Here is a 21,414-nt window from a genome sequence, read left to right on the forward strand (position 1 = left end):
ACAGTAGCGGTGGCATCACCACTACAACAAAAAACACTAGATAGTATGGTGGGAAAAGAAAAGGAGAAAGAAAAATCGGAAATGACTTTAAATACCATGCAAAGTATGTTTTCAATGATTCAGGAAACATTATTAAAAACACAGGAAAAGATGGCAGAGAATCAGCAAAAAATGAGAACACTCAGAAATTAAAAATGAAATTGGAGAAGTCAGGGGGGACATTAAAAATATGAATGATAGAATTGGAGATATACAACAATCAATAACCGAAATTGAACAAAGAATCAGAAAGGCAGAAAGAAAAATAGATTTAGTAGAGACAAAAGTAGAAGCAATGGAACAGAAAACTTCTCAAATAAATAAAGAACTGTCTGATTCCTTAGCAATGCTCGAGAGGGAAAAAGCATCATATTTCCTGCGCTTTCAAAATATACCAGAAGAGAAGATGAAGACCTAGGTGGAAAAATGGCAGAGATAATAGCAGAAATAATAGAAAAAGATAAATTGGATATAAAGGGACAACTGGATGAAACCTACCGTGTCCATACAAACTATATAAGAAGGCATCGTTTGGCAAGAGAAATACACATTAAATTTTCAAAACGATCAATTAGGGATGAGGTATACAGTATATGAAATCTAGAGAAGGGACGCTGACATATAAGGGTAAAGAAATCATAGTCTTAAAACAAATACCACGAAGAATTATGAACCAGCGTCAGCCATACCAGTTTCTAACAAAGCAGTTGAACAGATATAAAATAGCCTTTAAATGGGGAAGGATACTGTAAAATCTCCATTCCCTCCCCAATCCAGGGGAAGGTTACTGCAAAATCCCTATTTCCTCCCGATCAGCTGGGACTTGGAAGACAGAGAATAGATGGGGGCGGGGCAAGTCAGAATTTTTATTACCGGTTCTCCGAATTACTCAAAATTTCTGCTACCAGTTCTCCAGAACTGGTCAGAACCTGCTGAAACCCACCTCTGATGTATATTGTGTATTGTAAAATGAACAGCAGATGAAATATGAAGTGGCAATTTGGTTCAATTATGAAAATAACTAAAATCAAGAGATGAAATTGAAATGTAAAAAAGTGTGATGGGGATTTTGAAATAATGTTGTAAATGATGAAATAAAATAATTAATTGATGCTATATTAAGAAATTAGGAATTAAGGGCGAATAGTGATATTGTTTATTATGTACTTAGAAGAGATTAAGATAAAATGTGGAAGGTCAATTAAGTTAAAGGGTTTCAAAGTAAAAATTGAATAAGATGAAGTACATTGTTTATAGCTAAAAATGTGATGGGGATTTTGACAAATATACTTTATAAATGGAGAAATAAGATAATCAATTGAAGTAATGCTAAGAAATTAGAATTTGAAGGGTGGATGGTGATATTGTTTATATACTTTGTATTAAGAAGAGATTAAGATAAGATAAAAAAGTAGGGAAAAAGAATATCATAGCAGAAATTGAAATATGTAAATTGTATTTGGAAAAAACAAAAAAGAAGATTGGAATAGATTATAAAAATCAATATATAACTATGTTATAAGTTGTATAAGATGTGACCCGGTCAACACTCTGTTCATAAAATATGTAATATGTAAAAGAAAAACTTAATAAAACTTGTTCAAAAAAAAAGGCAGGATACACACACACACACACACACACACACACACACACACACACACACATTACCAGGACTACTTCAGCAACAACAACTGTTTTTTCAATCTTCAAAATGTAACTGCTGTTGCTCACATTTTTGCATTCCATTTGATGATGAAGTATCATTTGAATAGTGTCAGTGATCAGATAAATAGATAAAGATAATCGCTTTGCAAACTGTTCTTCCAGGCCTTCCAATGGATCCCATCACAGCTGTAATTGAGACTATCCATCTTGATACTCATTATCATATTCTCTTTCTGTTCCACCTTTCCCAGCATTATGTCTTAATGCAATGTGTCGAAAATGTGATAATTTGAGCTGGGACATTTGTGCATTGAGTAAGAATTATTTTCCTTTCATTCTTTTAATCAATTGTTGCTTTTGTGAAATTCTTGGCAAATCCTAATTCAGATGCAGGCAATTCCACTAAAATAAGTGACACAGGCTGGTTTCTTTCAGTGGTCTTCAGAGATGGACCAGTGACATAGAGCATAAAATAATAGGGACCTCGGAGGTCTCCTAGTCCAACTTCCTACTCAAGCAGGAGACCCTATCCCATTTCAGACAAATGGTTGTTGAGTCTCTTTTTGAAAGCCTCCAGTGATGGAGCACCCACAACTTCTGAAGGCAAGCTATTCCACTGGCTGATTGCTCTCACCTAGGAAATTTCTCCTTAGTTCTAGGTTGCTTCTCTCCTTGCTTAGTTTCCAACCATTGTTTCTTGTCTTGTCTTTTGGTGCTTTGGAAAATAGTTTGACACCCCCCTCATCTTTTAGGAGCCCCTCAAATATCAGAACTCTGCTATTATGTCACTCTTAGTCCTTCTTTTCATTAGACTAAACATACCCAATTTCTGTAACTGTTCTTCATATGTTTTAGTCTCCAGCCCCTTAATCACTTTTGCTGTTCTTCACTGCACTCTTTCCAGAGTCTCAACGTCTTTTTTATATTGTGTGACCAGAACTGGATGCAGTATTCCAAATGTGGTCTTACTAAGGCTTTATAAAGCAGTACTAGAACTTCACATGATCTTGATTCTATCCCCCTATTAATGTAGCCTAGGATTGCATTGGCTCTTTTGACTGCTACCACACACTGTTGGCTCATATTTAAGTGATTGTCCACTAGGATTCCAAGATGTCGCTCATAATTATTGGCATTAAGCCATTTTTCACCTAGTCTATACTTATAGGGTATGTTTATGTGTATGTCTATACATAAACATATGTTGATGTATATGTTGATGTTTATGTCTATATACCTACAATATAGGGTACCCCGCATCTGCCTGCCTGCCTGCCTGCATGCATGCATGCCTGCCTGCCTATGAGTATAAAGCCTCTCTGCTTGACAGAGAGAGTTTGCTCTGAGGTAGCTGGATATAGCATTCCTACAGGACTTTCCAACCGAATTCCCAAGAAGATTTGAATCTGGAATTCCCTAGTCCAAATTCAACATGTTAACCACCGCAAACATCATAGAAAACTGTGATAATCTGCCCCCAAAATGAAAGGTCTAGCACATTGCTTACAATTTCCTTCCTATTTAGGAGGAAAACAAAATATTATTCTCTGTTACCACAGCAGAGCTACAGAATTGGTAGTTGCTTCACTGTGGAATCTTCTCATTTAGGTTTCCCTATCGATTATTTTCATCTGAAATTTCAAACATAAATTTTCTTATTGACAAAATAGCATAGAACATATTAATAGTAATAATTTTTAAATAGCTAGCTAGTGTTCCATATTTCCATAAATATCCATTTGTGTGCTGGAATTTTGAGGGAGGGACACTCTCAGAATTCTGTGACAGCTGCACTCTCTTCGTAGAATGCTGGTTCCTAGAATTGGGGAAGGGCGGTGAAAATTAAACCAGGGTATTAGTGAAAATAGAATGCATTCCCACACATTTTTCTGTCCTCCATTAGGTGGCGACAGGTATCCATATTTGACTCATTTAGTTTATATTTTCAACCTGACTCTTTAAGCAGTTCTGCCTAATTGTGCAACATATGGCAGACAGGCAGGCAGAGATCCAGCCAAGTAGCTGTCAAATAAAGCAACACCTTCAGGAGGGATTTATATATGCAGCCACCACCCCATTAGAATGTCTGTGCCAGATAATGACAGTCTCATCAGGATTTATAACCATTTGCACTTGGTGGATATTTTTGGCAGACATATTTGATAGCACTAGCACTTAGCCTTATATACCGTTTCACAGTGCTTCACAGCCCTCTCTAAGCAGTTTACAGAGTCAGCATATTGCCCCCAACAATCTGGCTCCTCATTTTACCGACCTCGGAAAGATGGAAGGCTGAGTCAACTTGAACCAGTGAGACTTGAACTGCAGAAATGCTGGCAATCAGCAGTCAGCAGAATTAGCCTTCTAAGCACTGCGCCACTGTAACTCTTAATAGTCTGTGTAATGGGATACTTGGGAAATTCTTTTTTTAAAAATAAGTTTTATTACAATTTTTCTTTCATCATACATATTTTATGAACAGTGTATTGACCGGGTCACATCTTATACATCTTATACATAATCTTAATTTTAATATATTCTAATCTTCCCATTTTTTCAATATTCATCTTTTATATCTTTTTTATCTTTTTTTTGTGAATGATTTTTTAAATGTTATCTAATTCTGGGTTTTATTTAATTGACCAAACTAAGTAATAATTTTAATTAGCAATTTTATGATGTTTGTGTGTCTATATTTTTCTTGACTGTACACCGCCTTGAGTCCTAGGGGAGAAAGGCGGTATAGAAATATAATAAATAATAAATAAATAAATATAATCCTTTATTGCAAATTAATCATTTTTCATCATATTTTATTATTTCAGCTTCTGCCATATTAGTCTCTTTCCATAATTCTTTATCATTTTCAATTTTTACACATAAATAACATCACTTTAGGCCCTATATTTCTCCTCTCTTGCAAATACACCAGTTATTTACCATATTTCTTCATTTCTGGAAGCATCTCTCCAATTCCCCTTCCCAATCATTAGCATTTTGAATTTTCATCCTAATTTGCATTGTTATCAAAATTAGTAATGTTATTAAATTACTTATTTTCACATTTCCAATTACTGAATTTTATCTTAAACAAGTTCTATTCATTCATCTTTACAAAATAATCACTTTCGTAACTTTGTTATTCCAGTTTCAACATTATTATTCTCTTTACATATTTCTTTATCATTTCATGTTCATTTCTTTCACATAAACAACATCACAGTGCGCCCTATAATTCTTCTCTCTTACAAGCACAATAACATTTTAAATTCCACTCTAATTTAAAATACTATCAAAATTACTAATATTATATTATCTACTTTCCCATTCCCATTTACTGATCTACCTTGTTATACATATTAACTAATATTTACCCCATTATCATTTCCCCTTTCTGATAGCATTATTCACTTTAATCCATCGTCTCTTAATCTTTTTAGAATCCCATTTTTAAATGATTTTTTGCTCAGCCTTTTTTTATTTTTTCTCTTTTTTATTTTTTTTATATGTGTTACATTTTATCTTCTCAGTTCCTTTTATCTCTTTTTGTTGTACAGTTTGAGCATCCCTCACCAAATATGTCTCTTCCAAATATTTTCCTTTTTTCTTTTTTAAGGGGGATTTTCCCCCTTTCCTCTCTACTCTTTCTACATTACAAAAAAAGTCTGTAATATTGGCTACCTGATCCTTATTTTTTAATACTTTCTCTTCTATGTTCTTAACTTCTTGCATCTCATTTAAATTTCCCTCTTCCAAATCCTCTTCACTTTCCTTTTCTATCTATTTCAACAAATTTTCTGTTTCTTTGTTGCCTATTCACACATATTTTTCAACATCAGAAATAACTCTTCATACATCTGCAACTCCATTTTGTAACAATTTAAAAAATTATTAAAACCTCCCCAATTATATCTCTTCACAATTAGCCAAAGTTTAGAGTCTATTTAACTTTATTGTTTCTCCTCTTTTCTTCCTTTCTTCTTCAATTATTCTGCTTTTCTTCAGAAACAAAATGTTCTCCTAAATTATTAATAATCCAACTCCAGAAATAATGAAATCCAATTAAAAGGCTGTCTTCCAAGAGAGAAGGGGAAAAAAACAAAAGCCAAATGCAAAACACAATCACTCCTTAAATGTTCTTACAGTGTCCAAATTATCTTCTTCTATATGGCCAAGGTCTGGGCTTCCAGCTGTTACTTTTTCTTTTTTGTCTATTTAAGTAAAGTATTACAGTACTTTTTCTTTCCTCCAGTAGATGGCACTCTCCATTTCTATTCCATACAAAATAGTCTATTAAAATCAGCTAATTGTCCAAGTATCCAGGGATTTTAAGGTACTCATACAAAATGCTATTTTCTCTCAAAAATCACTTTTTTTTCCTTTTAAAATGTTTTGCTTTCCCCAATTTTCCAAGTATAGGACTTCTTCTTGGGCTTTTTGTATTACAGTGCCTGCTTCCTCCCCCCCCAATGTGGTTTTTTTTTTTTTCTTCCAAGTGCCAGATAGCCACTAATCCAAGCTCAGGAATTTCTTTTAAAACTCCAATTTCAATTTTTCCTTTAAGTATAAATTGGCAATTATCTCACCCAGTTCCAGCACTCCGTCCAAACACCACTCCAACTCAATTCTTGGGTCCAGTTGTCCCAGCTTCAAGGTGGCCAGAAGAAGATGGCCGCCGCCTCTGCTGCTGATCGGAAGAGCTATTGCTGTTCCAGCAAGGATATTGCCAATTCCTCGTGGTCCACGAAACGCCTTTCCTTTCTTCACCATCCCTACAAGACAGCTATGGCCCAAAAGCCTCCTGGCAGCAGTTTGTCTGGTTGGATTTCATGGGGCTCATCAGAGCCCGCTATTTTCCAGTCCATTCCCGCCGTGATGTCAAACCATCAAACCGGAGGGATACTTGGGAAATTCTTAAATGGACTTTGAAAAATCTAATTCCCACAGCGTGATTAAATGTTTTTGAAAAAACTCACTGTGTCTAACTGAAAGAATGTGGAAATAATACTGAACATGTACAGGGCATTTTCCATTCACAATTCATCATCATCATTTTAGCCATTGTCTATCCACTGCAGGGTGAAGGCTTCTTTCAGCTGTTTCCAACCAATATGATCTTGAGCTTTTGCAATTTCTTTTGCCAATTGGGCCCATCAATTGACAAATACTTGCTGATGTCATTGATCCATCTTGTTTTAGGTCTCTTTCATGGACACTTTATATCAAGAGGGAGTTGAAATGGAAATGAAAATGGGCTGGTCACATAGCAAGAAGAAGTGATGGCAGGTGGACCAAGGCAATCATAGAATGGATCCCATTTACAATTGAGTAGCCATAATTCATCCAGTTTGTAATAAATCTAAGAAGTGCAGATTTCTCAGCAGATGGCATCTATATCCAGAAAGTTTAAACCAAAAGAGCTTACTTGTACTTTCCCCTTAAAAATATAAGACTGTGCTCATAAAAGATGTTTAACTGGGTCTTGGGGTTGGAGCATAGTGAGTAGCAGAACGCTGCTATCATACAGGAGTTGGTTTTGAAATGAATCAGCATTCATTTCAGAGTTGAGTCGTAATCCATGAGAATATTCATAGACTTCCTGGATCTAGCAATTCAACTTCTATACTTTATTATGTTTACGTGGTAAAACCCATAATTAAGTAATTTGATCTCTGGTGAAGTAGTAAAGACTCTTTTTACCGCAAGCGCTTAACAATTCTTTCTTCAGCTGCAAAGATTCTTATTTTACAAGACAAATACTCTTTGAGTCCCATGATCTTACATGGTTCGGAGCACTAATTGCTGGCAGGAGTGGTTTCAGAGAGTTTATTCACTCCACCACTAGTGCCAGATTAAACATAGAATATATCATTGTTTTAGGGCCTTTACATATCATATTTCTTTCAAAGAGTATTAAAATGTGATTGTGTATCTGTTGACAGCTAATTGAACAGTGACTTCAGACATTTGAATGTAAGCATTTTAACCATATCAATGAGGACACTTGTATAAGTTGTCTAAATATCGTATTCACCAGATGAATGGAAAATGATAAAATTAATCTGATTTTATAATTAGTATAAACAAGAATAACCACTTGGAAAGACTATGCATTCACAGTGCTCCATGAATTTGGAGAGCAAATTGGGCATTGCCAATTGACTCACAGTGCTTTGGTATGTTTAGAAGGGTGCTGAGTTTTCGACCCCGCCTTATCTCTATTTCCTGGGAAAATATATTGGAAAATCCCATTGGGGAGTAAATCTAATTAGGGTTAGGGTTAGATCTCTAAGAATTTGGATAGCAAAATAAACATCACCAATGGATTTGCAGCACATTGGTAAACTTAGGAGGGCACAGACTTTTCAAACCTGCCTTATCTACATTTCTCGGGAAAATCCCATTGGGTGGTAAATTCACATAGAGTTAGGGTTAGGTCTCCAGGAATTTGGAAAGCAGAATGTACATTGCAGTTGTACATTGGGATGTACAATTGTGACATCCTAATCAATTTCACCTGAATATTTTACAAATACTTTAGAATTTGAAAATATGTCAATTTCCTCTTTGCTATTTGTTACAGCACTTGGAGCCAACTAGACTCAATTGATTGATTGGTTGGTTGGTTGGTTGATTAGACTAACAACTAGCCTCTTCATTTAATAGCTCAAGATAGTGCATGGGTCTCATGATTTCCATCCATTTGCCATTCAGGCAGATTCAGTGTATTCCAGGTCCCCTCTATTTAGTGTTATCATTTAAACACATCCTAGAAAAGTACTTTTTGTGTCACAACACCTGTCCTCTGGAATCACCTCACCCAGGGATTCAATATCCCCTACCCTACTCTCCTTCGAGTAATACATAAATTGGCCTATTCTTCAAGCCTTGGGATGTCTTATGAATATAAATATATAAGGAATTGTTCTTTCCTCCTATTTTTTCTCACAACACCCATGTACAGTAGGTTGGACTGAAAGAGGATGACTTGGGATGGCTGAAGATGAGGTAGAACCAAAGTCACTATGCTACAGTGACTCTCAGTCACAATTGTACAAGCTCATCCAATGTGCAATTCAATATGGAATGTGAAACAGCACCACCAGTTTTGAAAATGATTTGATGCTACTGAGAAGCAGAGTTAGACAAGACAAATAAGGTAATCAAGTTGAAATCTTTACAGGGCTTTGGGGGCTTTAATTAAAGATTTCCTATTTATTATTACTTTCCTATTTATGGATCAGTATTTGTGTTCATCTGTCTGTGTGAGTTTCTGATAGACAAACTGAAAAAATAAACTTCATGAAAAACAGATGTTACACAAGCCTGTAAAAAGTACAATTAAGAAGCTGTCAACCCTGATTCTATAACTGCTGTGTCCTACTTATTACATATTATATAGTGAAGTTCACTACTCCTGCCACTATTATTGCACAATATTTTAAAAGCATAATGTCCACAATTTAATTCAATACATCATTGGAAAGTTATGCTATCTAAATGAGGTCCCTGTCTGAAAAGAAATGCAGAAGTTAAGACCCAATAATTGACCATTTGTTATTGCACCATGGTACTTCAAATCTATCACATGAATTAGGCTAGCTCCTCCCTCTCTTGCAATCAAAGATTTTTATAGAAGAGCGGGGAAGTGCAGCATTGGATTCCAAAAGCAAAAGATGTGCAAGGAAAGCAGATAAACATCAGCAATGACTTCCAAAAAAATCTTACAGAGCAGTACTTTCAAGACATGGATCCATTGAACATTGGATCTTAGTCTTCTTGTTCTTTGTGTTATTCCATGGGAGCCACAGTTTTGCATTTTGTCCATCAGTTTGTCCAGTCTGCAGTGTTGGCAGAGCACACGCCTATGGCTCACATGTCTTTTTTTTTTTTTTTAATTTGATTTATATGCCGCCCTTCTCCGGAGACTCAGGGCGGCTTACAATGCGTTAAGCAATAGCCTTCATACTTTTGTATATTTTATACAAAGTCAGCTTATTGCCCCCACAAACTGGGTCCTCATTTCACCTACCTTAGAAAGGATGGAAGGCTGAGTCAACCTTGATTGTTTGCAAGTGGACTGGACATTGGATTGTAGTGTGGCACTAAATCTCATCATGCAAGAATGTAAATAGAGAAGGTGCCATGGAGCTGAAGAAGAGCTTCTATTGCTTTTACTGCTATAACCAAGAGTGACTTGTTCTGGATCACTGCACATAATTTGGAATTTCTGGGATGTGGACAAGAGAATGCCTGCCTTGCAAAGTAGTCACTAGATTAGAGATCCTAGTTTACAAAACATAGTGTGAACAACTTTAGGGTAATATTGGTCTCTGGTTGTGCTTGTGAAATCCTGGCCAAAATGTGCCAAAATGGATTGGTACTGTCCTAACTATTTGCATAAAATGCTATAAGTGATGGGAACATTTTAGTTTACTAGATCTGATGCAACTAGAGCTAGTGGTTTCAAACTACTTATTCCAAATTAGTTTGATTCTCAGAAAGTACTACAGCCATGTGCACTGCTTAAGTATTTCAGCTACTGACCCTCAAGCAGGGGTGAAATCCAGCAGATTCTAACAGGTTCTGAAGAACCGGTAGCGGAAATTTTGAGTAGTTCGGAGAACCGGCAAATACCACCTCTGGCTGGCCCCAGAGTGGGTTGGGAGTTGAGATTTTGCAATATCCTTCCCCCAGGAGGGGAGGGAATGGAGTATCCTTCCCCTGGAGTGGGGTGGGAATGGAGATTTTACAGTATCCTTCCCCTGCCACGCCCACCAAGCCATGCCCACAGAACCGGTAGGGAAAAATTTTGGATTTCACCCCTGCCCTCAAGCCTTTTAGGATTTATACATTATATTTAGACATATTGCAGTTTCCTTACTTGAAAATTAAGTAACAGGATAGAACACAACTAGAAACAATGATAAAATCATCCACCAGATCAGAAATTTAGTGCTCTGAGGCTTCAAAGGGGATTGGATTAATATGTAATACAATTCAAAGGAAAGGTCAAATTCCCAGCACATTTTCCCTTGAGCAAGAATCAATCAATTCCTCAGTGCTAAGCAAAACATTGCACAAATCTATTTAAGTGCAGGAGGATCTTGCCTATCAAAACCAGTGTTTTATTTTCAAGATTTCTTTCACAGCTGAAACTAAACTATTTGTCTACATTAAATTTGTTTATACATTATTTAAATAAATGGATAATTGATTTATCCTCACTTTATCCAAGGAAAACATCCAAAGAGTAATTTTGCACTGGGCTACCTGCCCTGATGAGAGGATGGTGGCCCACTTCCCATGCCCCCTTGCCTCTGCCTTTTTCTGAGTGTCCTCTCACAGCCATGACAGGGCAAAGACAACTTAAGAAGCCTTCCTCAGGAAATGTAGCTTTTGCTCATATCCTGCCTCAAGACCCTGTGTTCAGGCAATGAGCACTGAATTAAATTGGTGAGGCAGTTTGAAAAGAAGGGGTCCATGCCAGCACTTTTGTGGCTCTATTTGGTTCTGGTGGTTTCTTGGGAGAACCGCCCTTTCAGCTGGGTCCTGAATAGTTCAGATATGTTCTCCATATAGTACTGGTTTATTTAAAGGGAATTTTGTATCTCATAAGCAACATTCAATACACTTTCCTCACTTTAGTATGGAATGTTGCAGTTTGAGATTGTTTGTTTGTGGTGCAGCAAAACCTTTAAACAGGTCTTTGTCTGACTTCCAAAAGTCTTCCTTTATTACGTCAACAGAGAATGTACCATCTGTATTCTCAGGAAAGTTAAAAAAAAAAAACATCTGGAAATCACATAAAAATTCATTCTTGCAGAATATACAAAGTTTGTGGACCAAAAGATTCTTCAAAATTATGGTTCTTGATTTAATTTCAGGCAGAAACCAAGAGTACACTAAACCTTGCATATGCTTACTATATAGAATTTAGATGAGTTACCTGTTTCTTCTGCTTTGTGGCATTTTGGTGGAATGCATCCATTTTATCAAGGCTGACCAGATCTGGATGGTAAAAATCTAGATAACTACAGATTCACAAAATCACAGGAACTTTTGCTGCTTTCCTAATGAGAATCTGGATTGCTGCAACCCAGATTTGATAACCTTTACATTATAATCACCATAACCAAGGGTGTCAAACTGGCGGTGCCAGGTTGGATGTGTCACACACAGGCCACGCCTACCACAGCTCTGCAAAGGGGAAAAAATTGCAAAACGTCACAGGACAGCAATGTGATGCCATGGGTTTGACAACTGTGCCATAAGCAGTAAAGCCATTTCAAATATTTGGGACCCTCTGAGGAGCTTTGATTGTTTTATTAAAAAACTAAATCTCTTTTATGAGGCATTTCCTTTTGGCACATTTTTTCAAAAATAAAGATTAAAATCTGGTTTCCTCATCATCTGGTTTCTTCCGGAAATTCTGTTACAGAAATTTGTCAAGATAAAGATCATACAATTATTTAGGCTATACCATGAAACAGAGATACATTTTCCAGTTGCATTTGTAACATTTTTATTTTCATACTTAAAAAAAATTATATCCCACTTTTATTTTTTTTACATCTCAAAATGGCAGAGATTCCTCCTATTTTTCCCACAATAGGCATTTTTAGAATGTGAATCCTAACTGAATATTGAGAAACTTCAAAGGTGACAAATACTGAAAAACATGTTATCCTTATGAGAATTGCTGTACATATTCAATGAAAAGGGGCTGTTTTTGCATTGATTACTAAAATTTTGTGATAATTGCTTTTGGAACTGTTTTTTTTTAGTGCCGAGAAGGATATAACATTTTACACATTTGTATTCATATTTCTTATATCTTCATTCCTTGCAAATTTTCCTTATCAGTGCACTATAATGCAAAAAAATGACCAAGTGATGCTGGAAGGTCTTTTTTTAAAACAGCTGTTCTGAACTTTAAAAATCAGTTCTGCTTTTGTATCTTCTTCTTTCACAAGATAACATGGATTGGACCAACAGCTGATCAGAACTCAGGAGGATTTACAATTCTTTTGACTTTCTGCTATACATGATAGCAATTATAAACCCCTTTGCATTTATAGATCCTTCCAAGGGATATGAAAAACTAGAAGGGAATATAACAAAAGAAAGAAAAAAACCCAACCTCCACTAAATATGCAGTGGTTTAGTGCACCCTGTTATTAACACAGCTGCCTGCAATTTCTGCTGGTTCGAATCTCTCCAAGGCTCAAGGTTGACTCAGCCTTCCATCCTTTCTAAGGTAGGTGAAATGAGGACCCAGTTTGTGGGGGCAATAAGCTGACTTTGTATAAAATATACAAAAGAATGAAGGCTATTGCTTAACACATTGTAAGCCGCCCTGAGTCTCCGGAGAAGGGCGGCATATAAATCAAATTAAAAAAAAAAATATGAAGAATTTGGGATAGTTGCACAATGTTCTTGGATTTCTGGAACAGTATGTTTTCTTTCCTTACAAGGTTGGGAAATACTGTAAGGATTGCCTCTCTTTCCAACTTAAGAAAGTACGAACTCTTGAAACGTAGTTGTTCAAAAGGATTCTTTTATTAAGCAGAAGTGAAAACCATCCAGCTAAAGCACAATCTGAATGCCCTTAGGCAAAGCAGTAGGATTAAAGTAGTAGAGACCCCTCCCTTTAAGTCAGAATGCAGATTTCAGCCAATACACAAGTGTGAAGATGTTTTCTTTACTATTTCCTTTGAGAACCCGAACAAACATGCATTCCCACCACTACTCTTTAAAGTGAGACAACCCACATGGCTATCATAAAAATTCCTGCAGGTAAAGGGAATCTCAGGCTTCCTTGGCGCCAGGATATAGGTTGTAAAATATCTGATGACACAGGCCATGCTAGTAAATCGAATCCAAGTCCCCCCTTCCTCCACTTGAATGGCAGTATCACTTTTAGGGATCTGACAAATGTATTAAGCATTATTTCAGCTTCATTGAAGTAGTACAGCTATTGGAGAGGCTCTCCTGTGCGGGTGGAGAGGAACTGTGTAAAAGTATCACCATTTATTATTAACTTTTGTGCTTTATTTTGCATGCTTTCACAGAATTGATTCCAAGTAATACTGACTATTTCATGTAGACTGTGTAATGCTTTCCCCCTCAACTTCTGTCACAAGAAACTCTTCTCTAGAAGTTTTTCTGTGCTTGTTATTCTACTTAGTTCATTATTTTCTCTGACTTAGTTCACTGCTTCAAGTTTTTTAGTTACTTTCATTTATATTGTTTCTACCACTGCAATTCCACATCTTTGGCACCACTGGGCAGCTAAAGCTATTTTCCTTTCTCTTATCTTTCCTAGCAGAGAATGGAGCAATAGAAACTCTGGACAGTTGTCCTGATGGTATTTGCGTCAATTATAGTAGAAATTATGGGATTCAGCAGAAGTAAGCTCTGCCAAAACCTCTCGGGTACATACTGATACAAATCATCTCCCTTACACTGAGGGAAGTACTAGAGACTTGTAGAAGAAAGAAATAAGTGGTGGTGGCTGCAGCACTTGTAGCTTTAAGATGGGATCCTAGCATGGTGTCCAAAGTTCCCACTGAAATTTCCCTTGATGCCCCCTACTTTCTTGCCTCTTTCCACTTTGCAATTGTCTTTCAATTTTGATTTTAATTTTGAATGCAGGATGCTGGCATGCCACAAAAGCAAAGGCCACTTTCCAGAATTACTTTGGTTTTTAACTGAGTTGGAAAATAAAAATGTTGAGTGGCTGCAGCTCAGTTTGTAAATGGCCTCTTCTCTGCCAAGAAAGACTTTTCAAGGGGAATAAGCTACAGAAGTTTTCTATAAACATTTGCCTTGCATTTCCTTTCACCCAGATTGTCACAAGAGATTCCCATTTTCTGAAATTTGTATCAGTGTTCAAGTTGCTGAAGCAAGTTGCTTATCACACAACCTGTTCAAACATGTTGCATTCGGTGCCCCTTCGTTACCTTTGTCCCTTTCTCTGCATATATCTCTTGGCTAATAATCATATAATGCTGCCTTAAATTCTAGTTGCAATGGAACCACTTTCTGTTTGTTGAGTGGGAATAAAAATCTGCCATTTAGCAGTTTCTTTCATTATAGTTTTTCTCAGAGTACCGGTAGTTACATTTAAGTAACTTGAAATATAGACGGTAGATTCAAGAGGTCAGGCATTAAAGAACTTTAAACTTATTTATGCCAGCATTCTCCTGAACTGAAGCCAACCAGATGCCAAACCCTTTATTTCTGCCACAGCTTGTAGTCAGAACTACATCAATTGACCCTGAGGTAGATACTTGCATAGCTTCCTTTTTTTTTTCTAATTCACATTTGAAGCATTCCAAGTTGGCCATCCCTTCATGTTCTTCTAGCTGCAGATTCCATAGGTTAGCCCTGCATTGTTTAAAAATGTACTGCCTGAATTTCTCATTTAATTTGCTTTTGTGATTCTAGATTGGGAAGACCCATTTCCTTTTTGAGGCTTGTTTTCCTTTTCCTGCTTTTTTATTTATTTACTTAAATGGATGCAAACTGCATATCCTTTTCTGATTAAAAGTTGCTCTTGGTTTTCAATAATATTAAATTCCATTTTCTGAAATGTCATTAGCTCTACAGTAGGCTTGTGGAGGTGCAGTGATCAAAATGGTTTGCAATATTTGAAATGTGCCAACTTTGGAAGCTTTCCTAATGATTCCTAGCATGGGATATATATTTTTTGCAACAACCACTAACTTAGTTAATGTTTTTATCATATAGTGATCACAACCAACAACTCTTTTTTGAATTTCAGTCATTATCAGCTGAACATCAGTATATCAGATCTAAACTGTTTTGACTGCTTTTCATTTGATGACATTTAACTGTCCTAGCCTAATTAGTAGCCATTTCCTAACACACTTGACCAGCTCATGGCTCATTCCTAACTCTAATCATTTAGAAGCAAGTTAAAAGTCAACCGTCCACAACAGATACCTAAGGAGTCAGGTAGTTCCCATTCTTCTTTAAAGAGCTGTTCATTTTCCTTTTGTGTAGTGCATTGCACTTTTCCTAAGGGCTGCCAACACTTAGGAACCACAATCAGATCACAAGTTATGTAATCTTGCTCTAAAGGAACTCCTCCTCTTTTTCAGAGCCAGCCTCCAAAACTAGCAGGGAAATATATTTGGCTTTTCTTGCCAGAGTCACTTGTATGCTATAAAGAAGCTGACAGAACAAGAAGGGCAACAGCCAAAAGAAGTAAGGTTTGTGTGTGTGTTATGTGTGGAGGGAATGGCAAATATAAGAGTAACAGGTCAAGAGCTGGAAGGGAGGGGGTGAAAAACTATACCAATATTTCTGTCGCTGATTCTTGTTCTGTATTCCTTAGAACAGCATTCCTAAAACCAGAAAGTATAGGAAGGGATGCCTATGCAAGTTCTAAGCTTCAGGACAATGCCAAAAATCTTTTTGAGAAAGAGTCTTCTTTGCAGAGGCATTTTCCACCTGAAAAATCCAGGTGTATCTATTTGAATTATGAGGTTCCTAAAAGATTATTGATCTTTTAAAATGTTTGCCTAGAATTTAGAGGCTAAGGTAAATGACTCACAAGGGGTAAAATGGCATCACTGTGGAGAAATAAAGGGGCAACTGTGGATATCTAGCTGTAATCAGTGTTTGGTTGCTGTGATTTTGTTGTACCATTTTCATTTTTTAACAGCAATAGCACTTAGACTTATCTATTGCTTCACAGTGCTTTACAGCGCTAAACAGTTTACAGGGTTAGCATATTGCCCCCAACAATCTGGGTCCTCATTTTACCGACCTCAGAAGGATGGAAGGCTGAGTCAACCTTGAGCCAGTCAGAATTGATCTCCTGGTAATGAACAGTGAGGTAGCCTGCAATACTGCATTCTAGTAAATGTGCCACCATGGTGCCACTCTGCCACCATGGTGCTACTCTGCCACCATGGTGCCACTCTGCCACCATGGCTCTTAATGTAAGAATAAGTTTGGTTTGAACAATTCCTTTTCCATTAGGTAACCATGGTATGCCGTGTAGCAATTATTGGAGCAGGAGTGAGTGGCCTCGCATCCATCAAATGCTGCCTGGATGAGGGACTGGAACCAACATGCTTTGAGAGGAGTGAGAGCATTGGTGGATTGTGGCGCTTCATGGTGAGATCTAAATATCCTACTTGCGTGACAAATGTACTGGGCTTGAAACCTGCTTAGATATCCTGGAGTTCTTATAATACCTGGTGTATCCCTTGTCTGTTTTTGATTGGCAAAAAATTTGATATCTTGAATTTGCAGGGATATTAGAGATGTTTATAATGGGTAGTGAAACACTTACATAAACTTGTGTGAAGTTTATGCAAAAGTACTGACTGGAGCTTTATTCAGTTCATGGTATATTTTAAATAGGTAAAGCAGTGTTTCTCAACCATGGCAGCTTGAAGATGTATAGACTTCAATTGCCAGAGTTCCCCAACCTTGCTGGCTGGGGAATTCTGGGAGTTGGAGTCTGCATATCTTCAGGTTGCCAAGGCTAGGAAACTGGGGTAGAGTATAGGTGTCATTCATATTGCTGTATCTCTTTACTCCATCTCTTTACTCTTTACATTGAGCAGGTCTCAGATCATACAGAGCTGTAATAGAATTCAAGAAAAAATGGGCACAATTCCTCTTCAGACTTACAGCTTGAATGTATGGAAGTTGGGAATAGATAGATAGATGACTTGGTCAGTCCTGGAATCTGAAAGAAAGATAGAAGGGGTGAGGGCTATCAGTGCCTAAAAATTCACAGTCAAATATGAGGTAGTATCATCAAAGGATGATGATGTCATGGTTCTGCAAAAATACCCCCTACTCCAATGTAAGATATTGCAATTAGAGATTTGAGGGAATGATTTCCCGTCTGGACTACTGCAACGCTCTCTACATGGGGCTCCCCTTGAAGAGCACTTGGAAGCTTCAACTGGTCCAGAATGCAGCCGCGCGGGTGGTTATGAGTGCGACTCAGCGCACCCACGTAACACCCCTCCTGCGCGAGCTGCACTGGCTCCCGGTGATGTTCCGGGTGCGATTCAAGGTGTTGGTCACCACCTTTAAAGCACTCCATGGTTTAGGACTGGGGTATATACGAGACCGCCTTCTGCCATCAACAACCTCCCACCGGCCAATATGTTCCCACAGAGAGGGACTCCTCAGAGTGCCGTCGGCCAAACAATGCCGACTGGCGACACCCAGGGGGAGAGCCTTCTCTGTGGGGGCACCAGCCCTCTGGGATGAGCTGCCCCTAGAGCTTCGTCTTAGCCCCAACCTGCGTACTTTTCGCCACGCCCTTAAGATCCTTCTGTTCCAGCAAGCCGGACTGGCCTAGTACGAATTTTAAAATGGGTGTATGTGTGTTTTAATTTGCAGACCAAATTTTTATACTCGATTTTAATTGGTTTTAAATTTTATAAATCTATGTGTTTTAATATGGTTGTACACTGCCCTGAGTCCTTCGGGAGAAGGGCGGTATAGAAATCTAATAAACTTGAAACTTGAAACTTGAAATGCTAGTCTATGAGTTTACTGCCTGCTACCCACCTACCTACCTACCTACCCACCTATCTACCTACCCAGGGGAGGGTTCTACTTACCTTTACGTTCACAGCGGGGCTGCGTGTGCGCCCTCACTTTGCTCGCGCGTGCGCACACTCTTCTGCGCAAAAGCACAGAAGCTTCTGCACATGCGCAGAAGCGTTTTGATGACGTCGGGGTCGGTGAGCGGAGCTTTCCACTGGTTTTACTACTGGTTCTATAGAACCAGTGTGAACCAGGGGCAACCCACCACTGTACCTACCCTCCCTCCCTCCCTCCCTCCCTCCCTCCCTCCCTTCCTGTTTAGCAAATGGGTCCTTTTTATTTTTAATAAACCTAATTACATATTGCAGTTAAAGTACATTGGGCTGGCTTCAAATACCCTTCATCAGATTTCTCTCCAAATGGAATACAATTGTATGAGATACTGAAGCAGACTTTGAAAATGGAAAAGAAGCGATATTTCACATAGTTTATTTCTCTTGAGTTGGCTCCTAAAATTAGTTGATTGGTTGATGGATTGACATATTTGATTGTATAGTTTATAGTGTGAACAATTTCAGCTGTTTAAGTGAAAGTATTCATAAATATTGGTCCCATTGGGTGAGCCATAAATCTCTTGTTCTAGGATTCAGCAAGAGCAGAAACGAAAATGATCTCCACCTTCAACAGCTCCATCAGACTTTGTGGAGTTCTTGGTGCTGTTTCTGCTTGGTTGTTCACTTTCATATGTTTCATTACCTGATTAGGTAACTTCAGCACTGATGATGTCTGTAAGCAAACAATTGAGTTCAAAGAGCACCAAGGACTCCACAGTTCAACCCAGAGCTGCATATATTCTGTGCATTGGGTCCATCAGGCTTTATCTTCTATCCCCTTCCCACCTCCCACCTGTCATCCAGCTATTTCTCCCTCTGGCTCTAGTATAAGAAGGCATAAAGGACAGAGCCCTTGTTTTAACTGGGAAATCATTTATGGCTCTTGTTGTAGGCTAGATTAAGAAGTGGCCAACTGCTTCCATAGTTCATCAAGAAAGGTGTGGGACTTCCGATTCGCTTGCCTCTGGTGAAAGACAGTCCCCTCTTAAGGACCGCCAGCCCCGCCGCCTGTAGAGTCGCTTCGATATCGAGAAGCGGCTTGAAAACTCCGAAATCTGAAGGATTGCAGGAGGAGAGTAGGCAAGGTGCAGGTTGAGCCCCTGTGAGCCCCCAGAAAATCACTACTGGGGAGGAAACAGGCGCGGCTCCCTTTCAACTTGCTGAGACTCCGGACGGCGTGGGACGACTCTGCCTTCCGCAGAGCAAGCCGGCTGCAGCAAACATTCAAATTGAATGAAACCAACCTTAACAATTAGCGGAAATATCAACTTGAACCCTCAAATCTGGAAATCGCAAGTATTATTGCTTTGGTGACTTTTTGATTTAAGAAAAAGTACGAATGAGTGAAAGCGGTTGGGGAAAAAATGGCGCCCAGCTGCAGAGTTAACAAGCTGAGAGTGAGAGTGGATTTGTGAAGTTACTTTAATCTGCTACAAAGTTGCACTGCCTGTAACAAGGAGGAATAGGAGAAGAGGAAAAAAATTCTTTTTTAAAATCTGAGCTTGCTTCAGTCTAGTTTCTATCCCCAATTTGATTAAACCTGGGGGATTTTTTTAGAGGACTTTGTGGTGGTGGAAAAGGAAAAAGGATCTCCTTTTTCAGAAAATCTAACCTACGTGGCAGGATGGCTTCTAAGAAGCAGGAAGGAAAGGCAGCAGGGGGGGATCCCCCACGCACAAACATGAACAGCAGCTTCCTCCTGCTCAACAGAGTCAGAAAAAAGATTTTGATTTTGAAAGTTTAAAAGAATTTATTACTCAGGCTCTGGATGATAAATTTCAAAAATCTCAACAGGAAATAGATGATAAATTTCAAAAATCTCAACAGGAAATTGTGCAGGAAATTAATGAAATTAAAAATATGGTGAAGGAGAATTATGGCAAGGTGACTAAAAAAATATCGAATCTGGTGTCTGGCCTGTCAGAAATTATTATTAAAGTGGATTCCAAATTGGAAGAATTTAAATCAGAAGTCAATGTTAAAATTAAGGATACTGACTATAAAATTTCTGATGTTGATGATAAAATGCAGAGAGTTGAAAATGAAATTACAATGATGCAATTCAGGGCCATGGAATTCGCTATAAGGCTTAGAGGCATTAAAGAGAATGACAGACAGGACTTGAGACAGATTTGTGCTGATGCCTTGGCTGTGTTATTAAAAATTAATCCTGAAGAGGTTTTTTACAAAATAGACAAAATTTACAGAGTGAATTCCTGGGTGGCCAGACAAAGACAATTGCCTAGAGATGTTGTGATATATTTTACAGACAGAACAATAAGAAATGATATCTTGCAAAAATCTTTTCTTTCCTCTGTGCAAGTGGAGGGAGCTCAAATTGGAGTTTATAAAGAACTACCACCTAAAATGTTAAAAGATAGAAAAGACTTTGGTTTCCTAGTGAATGAATTGAAAAAACAACAAGTACCATTTCGGTGGGACGCCCCAGCTGGTATAATTCTGAAGTATAATGGAGAAAGACATCGGTTGAACACTGTTGAGAAGGCGGAACATTTTTACCATACCATTCTTAAAGAGAGATCACCATCTCCACGTACATCTACAGTGTTGGAGATTAAGGAGAGTGATAAGAAGCAATTTCAGCAAGAGATGGAAGAACAGTTTAAGCAGGTGGAGCCAGTGGAAACAGAGGGTGCTACAGGAGGTTTTCTGGAGGAGCACCTGTTAGAATCTTCCCCAATTTTGGACCTGGCTCGGATGGTTGAAGTTAAAGACCAGCGCATAACTCGTGCAAATTCTAAGCAACTTAAAGAAAAGCAACAACAGGAAAGACAATACAAAAAGGGAGCTAAGAGTACTACACAAGGAAGTGAAGCCATGGGGGGAGCAAAACCGAAGAGTTTGGAAGATATTCGGCTATTGTGCTCGTCGCTTCAAAAAGAAGAAGATGACAATTTTTTTTTTTTAATTTGATTTATATGCCGCCCTTCTCCGGAGACTCAGGGCGGCTTACAATGCTTTAAGCAATAGCCTTCATTCTTTTGTATATTTTATACAAAGTCAGCTTATTGCCCCCACAAACTGG

At 38.0% G+C, this 21,414-nt stretch overlaps 1 protein-coding gene across 1 annotated transcript in view; it reads left to right on the forward strand.

Moving 5' to 3' along the window:
- Positions 1–15,910: 15,910 nt before the first annotated feature.
- The window catches only part of LOC139313754 (flavin-containing monooxygenase 3-like), a 28,652-nt gene continuing 23,148 nt past the window's right edge, over positions 15,911–21,414 (forward strand). The window contains exons 1-2 of the mRNA XM_070939200.1: positions 15,911–15,939; positions 16,720–16,857. Coding sequence (XP_070795301.1) covers positions 16,726–16,857 — 132 coding nt within the window. The 5' untranslated portion in view covers positions 15,911–15,939; positions 16,720–16,725. The remainder of the gene's footprint in view (positions 15,940–16,719; positions 16,858–21,414) is intronic.

This window comes from Pituophis catenifer, unplaced genomic scaffold, assembly GCF_029215685.1.
Source record: "Pituophis catenifer annectens isolate HBS135680 unplaced genomic scaffold, rPitCat1.0.hap2 SCAF_3, whole genome shotgun sequence".
In the NCBI taxonomy this organism is placed as follows: domain Eukaryota; kingdom Metazoa; phylum Chordata; class Lepidosauria; order Squamata; family Colubridae; genus Pituophis; species Pituophis catenifer.